We start from the raw sequence: 12,029 nt of genomic DNA on the forward strand, positions 1-12,029 counted from the left end.
GGGACCACTGTCTACTCTACGATTATTATATCCAACCTGTTAACATTTAATACTGTATTGATAGAACGAACTGATTCTGCAGCAGAGCATCCCCAGTCCCTGAGCTCCTGCTGCTGCACCCACAGATATGTACAGCAAGCACTGATACCTTTTTAGTCGGTGGGATTCCCTTGTGATCACCTTTACTAAATATCTACAACCAATCTGATTATATCCTGTTATTGTTTTTTTTTTTTTTCTCAATGTTGAAATTAAAATCTAGTAGCAGCCTTCTCATTTCTTTGTGTTTTGTGCTGTTTTACAGGCCCACAGAGGAGGACGGCTCCGAGGCAGATGAGGGACGGGTCCCAGGACGGTCCATCGGCGGTGGAGCTGGCCATCCTGGAGTCCCTGAAGAGGCCACACCAGTCTCCAATGGAGCATTTCCTCCTCAGCCTTGTTCCTGCTCTGGAGAGCAGCTGGTCCTTTTTATTCCTGTCTCTCTGTAAATTCTTATATTTTATATATTTATGTTTAATGTTTCTGTTTGAGACTTTTAATATTATTTCAAATAAATGTTTATAATGACTAATGTCTCAGTTCTACTACACAGCAAATGTTGGCACACAACTTGACACATGTAGAATTTATTTCATATTATACTAATGACAAAATATACTGATACAGTGGGATGCAGAAGTTTGGGCAACCTTGTTAATAGACATTATTTTCCTGTATAAATCGTTGGTTGTTACAATAAAAAATGTCAGTTAAATATCATACAGGAGACACACACAGTGATATTTGAGAAGTGAAAAGAAGTTTACTGGATTTACAGAAAGTGTGCAATAATTGTTTAAACAAAATCAAGCAGGTGCATCAATTTGGGCACCACAAAAAAGAAATGAAATGAATATTTAGTGTATATCAATGTGTGTGTCTCCTATATGATATATGGGGTGCCTTTGTCTGGATGTGCTTCCCATCCAGAGCTGCACAGCACAGAGGAAAGTTCCAGCGCTCCTGGAATCCCTCTGTGATGGACCGCCAGTCTCCAGGTGAAGGCACAGCCATGAAGTCGTCCACTAGACAGTCCCAGATGGACGTCGCTGCCTGGGGGGTGATCTGGCTCACCGTGAACACACCGACTCTGAAACTGAACGCGATGGTCCTGAAGGAGTCCCCGGTGACAAGGAACCTGGACAAAATTGTTCAAAATCAGTATTATGTGTACTGCAGTTACAAAATACATTATTCAAATTCCAAAATACTTTTGTGATGTCAGATATAAATCACAAAACTTAAATCTTACATAAAACATTTTGTAATTATAAGGATAATTACAAAATGTATATTAGATAATATCTAAAACAGTTGTGTTTTGTTTTAACTTTAACATATCATAATTTGATTGGTAGCAACTTTCACAACTACAGTGAGCCAATCACTCATAATTCCTAAACATGTCAATCAGGTAGGAATGAAGTGAGACATTAATAGAAATAAAGAGTTGTATGTTGACATGTAGCCCTTTCCTTGCTTAAATCATTAATATTTTTGAAAAATTAATCTGTGATAAGACAGCTTATCAAGATAGAACCATGTAACTAAAGATGAACCAAACTGTTCAGTTTTATCTAACTCTGTTTTAATAAAGGCTGTGACCCCTGCTATAGAGTCTGACAGCTGCAGGGATTATATACAAATATTCAACTATCCCAGAATTAAACCAGGTCTAAATAAAAAGGAGTGAGTATCACTACAAGGTTAACTCAGTGGTCCTAATGCTACAGTTTGATATCAGCAAACACCGAGCGCATACATTGATAGGACACCACAGCCATGCTATCATGCAAACACTGATAACAGCATAAATCGAATTAAATCGGGACTTGATGAGACCTTCTGAGTATCACTAGAAATATTATAAAGAGTCGTCTCTGTACCACAGTTTGCTTTCAGTAAACACCGACAGCATTCACTGTTAGCATAGCACATCCATGTTAGCAGTGTATAACTGGATGGATTAGCATATTAGCACAGATATCAATAAAGGACTACCGTATTAAATAGTTTTACTAACCTCAGGCAGACGGACAGGCGCTCTGCAGGTGGGATTGAGCGCCTGTAGTTGGTGTCTAGGCGGGCGATGCTGGGACCGACGAGGGAAAGCAGGTCCTCAAACTGGCCGAGTGAATGACGGTGATAGCGCTGGAATCGGCCGTCATCCAGGCGCAGCTCCTGGAGCAAGTGGTGAAACTCACCAAACTGCTCATGCCTCTGGAGGACCTGATGGACCCAGGTACGGCGAGGACGTCTTTTACGCTGCTGCTCTGCTCTCCACAGTACATAGAGAAGGGAGACTCTCTCTTCAAGCGCTAGCTCGATAGCTGCCATCTTGCAAAGATACCGGTCTGGCACAACTCCCTCCCACATTCCTCCCACATTCCTCCCACATTTCCGGTTCACGCGCGTCAAAATATGATATTTTGACGCGCGATGGATTTTTCTTGGACACGCGTTGAGACGCGAATGTACACGCGTCAAATTAGGGGCGTTTGGGGCGTTTTATTCGCGTCCATCGCGTTCGGTGTGAACACACCGTAATGACCTTTGGCATGTACCGCACGCGAGGAGCATGGCCTCATGGGAGATTTTCTGCACGTTGAACGAGACAGACACACATCCACTGCAGACTTGGTAACGTTTTCAGGTAAGTGACCAATTCTTACATTAGCTGTCTTTATCCACACCGTTCTTTTATAACATGTTCTGAAGAAAGCGTTTGTCATGGTGGCTCACTTTTCGCAGCGTGTTTGTGCACGTTAATTTAAGTTTTCAACCCGTCTTCCAGTCAAGGCGGCGGGAAACCGCGCCCTTTTATCCTTTTACGTTCTGAGTCGCTATCTGCGTTCCGGGTAATTTGACCGGAATGTCCCGGTACCAGTGACCTGACCGTTTAATTGGGGGCATTTTAGGAACCACGTGAAAGCAGGTGTGCTCAGACATTTCTAGAAAATGGCCCTGTTGAGTCGCGGTGCGGGAGCTGCGGTAGTCACGCGGCCTGACTCACTCTGTCAGGTTGTTCAGGAGTAGATGAACAGACGTCATCAATGGCTTTGGTAACTAAGAAGACCTGCCCGCGGAAAAGTTCATAGCAGCAACCATGCTGCTTAGCTTTCTTGTTCTATGTGGGGTCTTTCAGAGCATATAAGACGCTGCTTTCAGCTTTGTCCCGAACAGGGCCAGTTTTTGAGAGAACGCTGACAGGACCGCCCGGTGTTGTGCCAAAAAGTGATTGTCTGCCAGAAACTGATTGCCGTCCGCGGGAGCGCGCGCAGCTGCTTAAAGCTGTAGCGCCCGGATTACTTGCGTTGCCAGCTACTTCCGTACAACTGATATAACGGGCGGGGGGGCAAACAAACACATTTATGCCTTTGTTATTAGGCAAAGGTATGCATATATGAAACTTCAACGTTTCTTGTAACTGAATTATGACGCTTTTCAGAACGTTGCTTTCGGTGTGTAGCGCAGTCACGAATGACTACACGCATCACGATGGAATAATTAATGCCTACAGGTTTAGTATGTCTACTCTCGTTGTTCATATTTGTTATAAGACTGTCGAATAGTAGTTAAAACAATAAAGACCATTTGTGCCAGTATCACCATTACTCTTTCTTGTTTGTTCAGAATAACGACTGAGAACATGGCATTTTAGCGCTACCAAAAAGTGATTGTGGCCTATAACTTGTCACTGAAACAATATTTCTGCTTCAAACTTGGCGGATGTCATTCAGAAGGGTCCTATGCCAAATATTACATCTCAAACAGTCCCTTAGAACTGCTGGATAACCTGTAAAGGAACATTAACATTGATAATATGCCATTTTCAGCCTGCCAAAAAGTGATTGTGGCCTATATCCTGTCACTGAAGCAATGTTTCTGCTTCAAACTTGGTGGATGTCATTCAGAAGGGTCCTATGTGACATATTATATCTCAAACACTCTCCAAGAACTGCTGAAAAACTTTTAAAATAACATTAATACCGATAATATCTCATTTTCAACCTGCCAAAAAGTGATTGTGGCCTATATCTAGTTAATGAAATACTATTTCTGCATCAAACTTGTTGGGTATCATCCAAAAGGGTTACATGTGACACATTATATCTCAAACAGTCTCTAAGGACTGTTGAATAACTATTAAAGGACCATTAATACCCATAACATGCCATTTTCGACCTGCCAAAAAGTGATTGTGGACTATAACTTGTCACTGTGTTAAGAGAATTTTTATTTTAGTTAAATCATTAAAGTATAATCAAGTAGAAACAAGTATGCCTTATAATCAAGTGTTTATATATTTTCACACGGTAAAGCTTACTGTTGAAAAGAACACAATGTATTCCTTGCTTAAGTGTGTGAGATGTTTGACAAAGACAGGACATATACATGCATTCTTTACTTCAGTGTCTGCGATGTCAGATAAGCATGAATACTGCTGTGTCGTTGTTTTTCAGTTTGTGTGCAGAAGTTAGATAGCTAAGACAATGCCTGAGCTCTCCCCTCTTCAGTTGAAAGAGGAAGTATTATGTAACCCATTTTGCCTTATAAATAAAGCGAGTAAACGGTGCTCGGTGTGTTAGTCTGCTCAGAGACTCTCACCCGTGCGCACGTCTTTGAAACTCTGAGTCGGTCTGCCAGTGTCTCATTTCTCTCTTACTGTGTTTGAACAAATTGTCAACCCTTGACATTTAATTGGTCCTTCGTAGCCGGAGAACTGACTGTTATTTTAACGTCTAGTTTTCCACAGACGGTCTCCATCGGATCCTGACGTCGTGACGCCTGCGCTGGAAGAAATCTGATCAGTAAAACGAAAAACCCGGGAACGTGAATTCGATCTCCGGTCAGCGTTCGGCCTTCACGGCTCCAGGACCCGATGAGCACCGGATCTTAAAACGCAGCGCCACAGTAGAGGTGAATATGACACGCATTCCACCAAGCGCTAAAATACGTTGATATTGAGATTTTCCTTTAAGTAGTGTGTAAACCTAGGTACGCCGACAGATCTCAGTGTCCATGCGGGACTAAGAAGACGACAGGCAAGAGCGAAATTCTAGAAAAATCGCTATTAAAAGTTCCGGTCGCTCTGGGAGTGGCTGCAACGGAACAGGTTTCCGGTCACTCAAGAAGAGTGGCTGAAGGTGAAGGTGTTACACAAATAAATAGGCCTACGGAAAATCTCAATAAAAATCATAGAAACGCGCTTTGTTTGTGAGGAGTGAGTTGTTTTTACGACCCAATACGCGGTCGAACCACTTCTCAAACTGTTTTCCTGTGTACACTCACGTATTGGTAAAGGTGGAAAAAAGGGTTGTGCTTCATCACGTAAAATTGATAACCGCTCTCTCAATTAGTGGGAGAGTAGAAGGCTGTTATCGAAAACCCATTCTCACTTTTTCATGCCAAAGAAGGTGTCACAGTTCTGACGTAATTAGTTCAAAATGGGTAACTCTAAAACTAAAGTAAAATTAACAGCAGATGAAGGATGGTTGGAAAAAAACTGTCCAAATGCAGGAAGAGTCAGTGCAAATAGGTGGAGAAATCCACATAAAATTTATTGCCCAGCCTGGCAAGGCAAATGCAATCAAGAATCAATAACTGCTTTAAAGGCTGCTTTACAAAAAGAATTATTTGAGGAAAAGAGCCAAAAGAAAAAAGCAAAACGCTTAGCAGAATGGCACCTTTTCAAGGCGTGGATGGTAGAAAACGATAAACGCATTGCTAAACGTGCCCAAAAGCAGGAAACAAAAAGAAAAAACAGAAGGAGTTTTCATGATTGATCCAGAGACAGGCTTTATAGCCTTCTCAGGACAGCAACACACGGCAGGTTTTAAGCAAAGTAGGGGAAAGCAAAAAGCAGGACAAAGAAGAGATAGAAGAGATATGAGATGTTATAATTGTGGTAAAATCGGGCACTTTGCTCGAAACTGTAGAAATGTAAGCCAAGAACAGGAAGGTGGAGATGACAGGCGCAGACGCCGTGATGAATGACTAGCACAAGAAAAGGGAAGTGAAACAAGTGAAGGGGAAGTTTACAACATTGAACAACTGCTGTTAGGCTCAGAAGCAAAGCCCACCGTTATAGTGCACGTTAACGGGGTCCCAATAAAATTCCTTTGCGACACAGGTGCTTGTAAAACTGTCCTAACAGTAGAAGTCCCAAATTTAACCTCTTCAAAAGATACCTTAATCGTGAAATCAGCCTCAGGACATGTGACAAAACAGCATCTAACCGACCCCCTTTTTATGTCACATAGAGATAGTGGCCGTGCCTGCAAAAATCAGTGCATCTATGATCCATCTTGTCCACTAAATTTGTTAGGAAGAGATGCTTTAACAAAATTAAAAATAGGAGTTTTTCCTGAAGAAAGTGGCATGAAAGCCAGACTCCTACTCTCTGAAAGTCAGAGCCAAACTGAAGATATTTTTGTTTGTGAAGGTTTAGGTGAGCCAAATTATTACTGGGCCTTAGATTTACCAAAACTTGAACCATTAGAGGCCAAAGCTAATATGTACTTACCTGAGCACTCACATAGACAGGACCCAGCAAAATATCACAACACCTTGTGGTATAAATATGTCCCAGGTCCAGACAAAATTTATGATCAACAAGTGCACAGACTAGGACCGCAAAAACTAGTCCTACAACACCTGTATGTGACACAGAGTGGTAATGCAGTATGCTCAGTATTACAGACAGATGCAGTGCAGCGCTTAAATAAGATATGCAACCCTCATGTATCTGTTGCACGCAACGACCAAACGCCTTGGTCTGAGTTAGGCACAGTGCTGAGAAATGTAGAAATGGACAGATATGACAAAATAGAGTGTGAGGACTGGCAAAAAGGCCGTAGAACTGGGTGCATGAGGCTAACGCTGTGTTGGCCGGTGACAGCCACACCAGCCACACATTTAGCCACAACAGAGCAAGATGAATGACAAGTATTAACAATTGAAGCACATCCAGAACTAGAGAAGCTGCCACAAACATTATGGTCTCAAGGACCCACGGATGTAGGCCTAATAAAAGGAGCAGATCCAGTAGTGGTGAAAACTACAACCTCATATAGGCCTGTAAAACCACAATATCCCTTGAGTGCAGAGGCAAAAGAAGGTATCAGACCAGTCATAGCAGAGATGCAAAAAGCAGGTATTCTCGTGAAAACTAATGAAGCCACGTGTAATACACCAATTTTTCCAGTAAAAAAGGCTAATACAGGAAAATATCGCTTAGTTCATGATCTAAGAGCAATAAATGAGGTAACAGAGCAGATACCTCCAGTGGTTGCAAATCCACACACAATTCTAAATCAAGTAACACCAAAAGAACGGTGGTTCTCTGTAATAGACTTGTCCAATGCCTTCTTCTCTGTACCTCTGCACCCTGACTCACAGAAGTTATTCGGATTCACCTTTGACAATCAAAAGTATACTTATACAAGGTTGCCTCAGGGATTCCAGAATAGCCCAACTCTGTATGCAGAGGCTTTGAGAAAATCAATGTCATCTTGTACGCTCCCTGCCCCAGGGCAGTTCTTGTTGTATGTAGATGATATATTGATCACAGGCCATACAAAAGATGAGTGCAAAGAAAACACATTAACAGTTTTGCAACATCTCGCAGAGCAAGGCCATAAAGTGTCACAGCATAAACTGCAATTGTGGAGCCAGGAAGTAACATACCTTGGCCACAAATTGACAGGACAAGGCAGGCAGCTGTTAGAGAGCAGAAAGATAGCAGTCCAAAATGCCCCAAAACCAGTAACTAAACAACAAATGATGAGTTTTTTAGGACTGTGCAATTTCTGTAGATGCTGGATTCCAGAATACGCATTACTAGCTCAACCACTACAGAACCTCATTTATGGTAAAGATCTAGCATTAAAAGACAAAGTACAATGGATTCCAGAAGCAGAAAAAGCTTTCGTTGATTTGAAAATAGCACTGCAGACATGTACCGTCTTAGCATTACCAGACTATGGAAAACCTTTCGTTCTCCATGTTGATGGTGCAGGAGGGTATATGAAAGCAGTCTTAACTCAAGCTTTTGGAGAAAAACAACGTCCATTAGCTTTCTACTCATGCAAACTTGACTCTGTAGCTGCTGGATTACCTACCTGTGTTCAGGCATGCGCAGCAGCAGCAGAGGCAGTTAAAAAATGTGCAGACATTGTTCTAGGACATAAATTGATCATCAAAGTCCCACATGCAGTGACCTCTATTTTGCTCCAAGCGAACCTCTCTTTCCTCACGCATGCAAGACAACTTTCTTATGTGGGGATTCTACTTACACAATCACACATAAAAATAGAGAAGTGTGGCCAGCTAAACCCAAGTACACTTTTGCCGACTTCTCTGGACGGAGAACAACACTGTTGCATTCAAAAATTAGAGGAAGATACAAAACCTCGCACTGATATATACAGCTCCCCCCAGAGCAGTTTCAGTAATGTTTTTGTGGACGGCTCAGCGTCAAAAGACATTCACGGTAGAAATTGTGTGGGTTATGCGGTCACAACTGTTGATAAAGTGATAGAAGCAAAAGCTCTCAGCTCCTCAAACTCTGCTCAAAGCGCAGAACTAACCGCAGTCATCAGAGCATGTACTTTATATAAGGGTCAAAGTGTTAATGTTTACACAGACAGTCAATATGTCTATTCAGCAGTTCATCATTTCGCTAAAATATGGCATAACAGAGGAATGACAACTTCCTCAGGCAACACAGTTCAACATGCAAACCTTCTAAAAAAGCTATTAGAAGTAATAACGTTGCCAAAAGAATTAGCACTATGCAAATGTGCAGCTCATCAAAAGGATGACACAGAAATTACGAGAGGAAATAACTTTGCTGACAAAGCAGCAAAAGCAGCTGCAGAAAAACAAATTGATGTTTTAACAACAGAAACCATAGATCTAATACCTTTAGAAATACTAGCAGATGCACAGAAAACAGCATCGCTGAGTGAACAAAAATCTTGGGTGAAAGATGGAGCAGAATTAAAAGACAACCTTATGATGTGTAATGGCAAACCAGTGCTTCCAAAATCTTTGCATAGAACTGCTGCTTTAGTGACACATGGGAAAACTCATGTGTCATCAGGAGGGATGATTAATATTCTTAATAAACAATTCTATACAAAAAATTTTGAAAGTTCAGCACAAGAGTTTATCAGAACATGTATGATTTGCCAAAGACACAACGCACAGGGAAATCTACGTCCAAAGCGAGGGCATTTCCCTATACCACCGCATCCATTTCACACTGTCCACATGGATTTCATAGAATTAAATGAATCACAATCCTCCAAATATGCACTTGTGATAATTGATGTATTTTCCAAGTGGCCAGAAATATACCCAGTGAAAAAAGCAGATGCAATATCAGTAGCAAAATGTCTATGTAATCATTTTATTCCAACGTACGGTATTCCATCTCTGATAAGATCAGACAATGGCACACATTTTGTAAATGAAGTAATAAGTAAAGTTTCTGAAGCTTTAGGCTTCAGCATAAAACATCACTGTTCTTATCATCCACAAAGTGCAGGATTAGTCGAGAGAACTAACGGCACAATTAAACAAAGGTTGAGGAAATGTATGGAAGAGACTAAAAAACCTTGGCCTGAATGTCTAAGCTTGGTTAAATTATGGATGAGAATAACTCAAGGAACAGGTGGTCTAACGCCATTTGAAATCGTACATGGCAGACATTTTCCACTCCCCATAATGAGTGAGCCAATTAATAAATCTATTGCAGAAACAACAATGGCAGAATGGATGACAAAACTATTTGAGAATAAAGAAGTGAGATTAAGCAATCAACTGCCGAGTGACTTTTCTTCAGTTTCTTGCAGGTTGAACCCCGGTGATTGGATTCTGATTAAAGTCCTCCAGCGGAAAAACTGGAGTGCTCCAAAGTGGGAAGGTCCCTTCCAGGTGCTACTTACCACACCCACAGCGTGTAAGATAGCCGAACGAGTTTCGTGGATTCATCAATCCCACGTGAAGAAAGTGTTTGCACCACAATAAGACGCCGGTTCCCCTGACTCTTACGTGAACCCCTGCTGGAGGACAGGGCTGAACGGGTTTCCCGCCCTGTGCTTCCTCGGCAGTGCTACTCACGTGGGAGCTCGGGTGTGCCTGGTCGCCCTGAAGATCAGACTGACCTATCCCACCGAAGAGCAGAACCAATAATAACACCAGGGACGCCTGAATAAAATCTCAACAAGATGACTGAGGAAAACAACCTGATAAATCCAGAAGAAGAACCAGCTTCAGAATCAATGCTAGCACCAGTTCCAGCCCCAAAGCTGTTGTGCTTGGGCGCTTGTGACATCAAACGAAAACTACTCATGTGCTACATATTCTGTCTAATGGCTATCCTCCTGATGACGACACTCTTTTGGTTGATGCCCAGTGGAACCCACAAGACAGTACCAATTATTCTCCGACCTAAGAGGTGGACCCACGACAACTCGCACCTGAAGGAGATAGACAAAGAACACAACCACCCGTGGCTGAACAATGCATGGTACCGGTATGTCCATGACAGAGTGCACAGAGAAGACAATGCCGCAAACTGCTATGTCTGCTCACATATGCCCACGACAGCACTCCATGCCACAGTGTATGGAAAACCCCCAACCAAGGCTGAAGCACTCTGCATATATGACAAAGCCATTACCGGGACCTGCTCAACACCAGGAAAACCTGTGATGGTGATAGGTGGATCCATAAAGGACCAAAACAGCAACACATGCCACAACACTACACAATATATAGTCCCACAGAGTGTAAAGTCTTTAATCTACAACATAACAAACTGCACCCACCAGTACCCAAATATAAACTACACCTGCAATGAAGCCTACTGGGTGCATATAAACGTCAGCCATAGAAAACTGAAATCATTCTCAGTTGTTTTGCCACCTGACATACAACACCCAGTGTGCTTTAACTTCACAGGAGCAACCGGACAAACAGGTACGCCCCAGGGTCTGAAGAAATTAGGACAAAACCGAAACTGCTCCATGATCCTGGCGGCACCAGATTGGGACTGGTTGCTGAGCGGCTCTTGGAAATCTCTACTGATTAAAGGCCTGTTGGCCCTTTTCAGTGTGATGTTACTATTTTGCCTTTTCATTGCTTGTATTATCCCATGTCTGAGAAGCATAATGACAAACATGTTCAAGCGTATGTTAGGAAACCATGTCTTGGCTCAGTCAGTTATGGAGGATCCCTATCGTCAGTATGGTATGCTGAGTGTGGGAGAGAGAGAAGAAAATCTCTATGACAATCTTGACAAGCTTGTTGTTTAATTATTTCACTGAATGACGTGCAAGTTGAAAATGTGACTAACAAGTGACTATGCATTGAGTAAAACATGTGAAATATATTAACATCAGGAGGGAATGTTAAGAGAATTTTTATTTTAGTTAAATCATTAAAGTATAATCAAGTAGAAACAAGTATGCCTTATAATCAAGTGTTTATATATTTTCACACGGTAAAGCTTACTGTTGAAAAGAACACAATGTATTCCTTGCTTAAGTGTGTGAGATGTTTGACAAAGACAGGACATATACATGCATTCTTTACTTCAGTGTCTGCGATGTCAGATAAGCATGAATACTGCTGTGTCGTTGTTTTTCAGTTTGTGTGCAGAAGTTAGATAGCTAAGACAATGCCTGAGCTCTCCCCTCTTCAGTTGAAAGAGGAAGTATTATGTAACCCATTTTGCCTTATAAATAAAGCGAGTAAACGGTGCTCGGTGTGTTAGTCTGCTCAGAGACTCTCACCCGTGCGCACGTCTTTGAAACTCTGAGTCGGTCTGCCAGTGTCTCATTTCTCTCTTACTGTGTTTGAACAAATTGTCAACCCTTGACACACTGAGATACTATTTCTGCTTCAAACTTGGTGGATGTCATTCAGAAGGGTCATATGTCAAATATTACATCTCAAACAGTCCCTCAGAACTGCTAAAT

General features: G+C 41.9%; 2 protein-coding genes across 3 annotated transcripts; one reads left to right on the forward strand and one right to left on the reverse strand.

Annotated features, from left to right (window-relative positions):
- Window positions 1–610: 610 nt before the first annotated feature.
- On the reverse strand, window positions 611–2,399 carry LOC146674991 (uncharacterized). The gene is made up of 2 exons (XM_085402446.1): window positions 2,063–2,399; window positions 611–1,177 (listed from the first exon to the last, which is right to left on the reverse strand). Exons 1-2 carry the CDS (start codon window positions 2,374–2,376, stop codon window positions 907–909), a joined length of 585 nt encoding a protein of 194 aa, XP_085258572.1. The 5' UTR covers window positions 2,377–2,399; the 3' UTR covers window positions 611–906.
- A 2,205-nt stretch (window positions 2,400–4,604) lies between these two features.
- LOC146674992 (uncharacterized) lies at window positions 4,605–11,814 on the forward strand. Of its 2 annotated transcripts, none has more exons than XM_085399616.1 (2): window positions 4,605–4,959; window positions 9,890–11,814. In XM_085399616.1, the coding sequence occupies exon 2, from the start codon at window positions 10,275–10,277 to the stop codon at window positions 11,361–11,363; it is 1,089 nt and encodes a 362-aa protein (XP_085255742.1). In that variant the 5' UTR covers window positions 4,605–4,959; window positions 9,890–10,274; the 3' UTR covers window positions 11,364–11,814. The 2 variants fall into 2 exon arrangements, with proteins under 2 accessions (XP_085255742.1, XP_085255752.1); XM_085399626.1 differs by having other exon boundaries at window positions 9,900–11,814.
- Window positions 11,815–12,029: the final 215 nt, after the last annotated feature.

This window comes from Rhamphochromis longiceps, linkage group LG3 (genome assembly GCF_057381845.1).
Source record: "Rhamphochromis longiceps isolate RC_006_pf linkage group LG3, R_longiceps_female_GT1.1, whole genome shotgun sequence".
Lineage (NCBI taxonomy): Eukaryota > Metazoa > Chordata > Actinopteri > Cichliformes > Cichlidae > Rhamphochromis > Rhamphochromis longiceps.

What these genes read in the sequence shown, in the direction of transcription:
- LOC146674991 (XM_085402446.1), bottom strand. Translation starts at nt 2,376, where the DNA reads ATGGCAGCTATCGAGCTAGCGCTTGAAGAGAGAGTCTCCCTTCTCTAT. An exon ending in CGCCTGTCCGTCTGCCTGAG is followed by an intron (nt 1,178 to 2,062) that starts GTTAGTAAAACT and finishes AATTTTGTCCAG; the next exon opens with GTTCCTTGTCACCGGGGACT.
- LOC146674992 (XM_085399616.1), top strand. Translation starts at nt 10,275, where the DNA reads ATGACTGAGGAAAACAACCTGATAAATCCAGAAGAAGAACCAGCTTCA.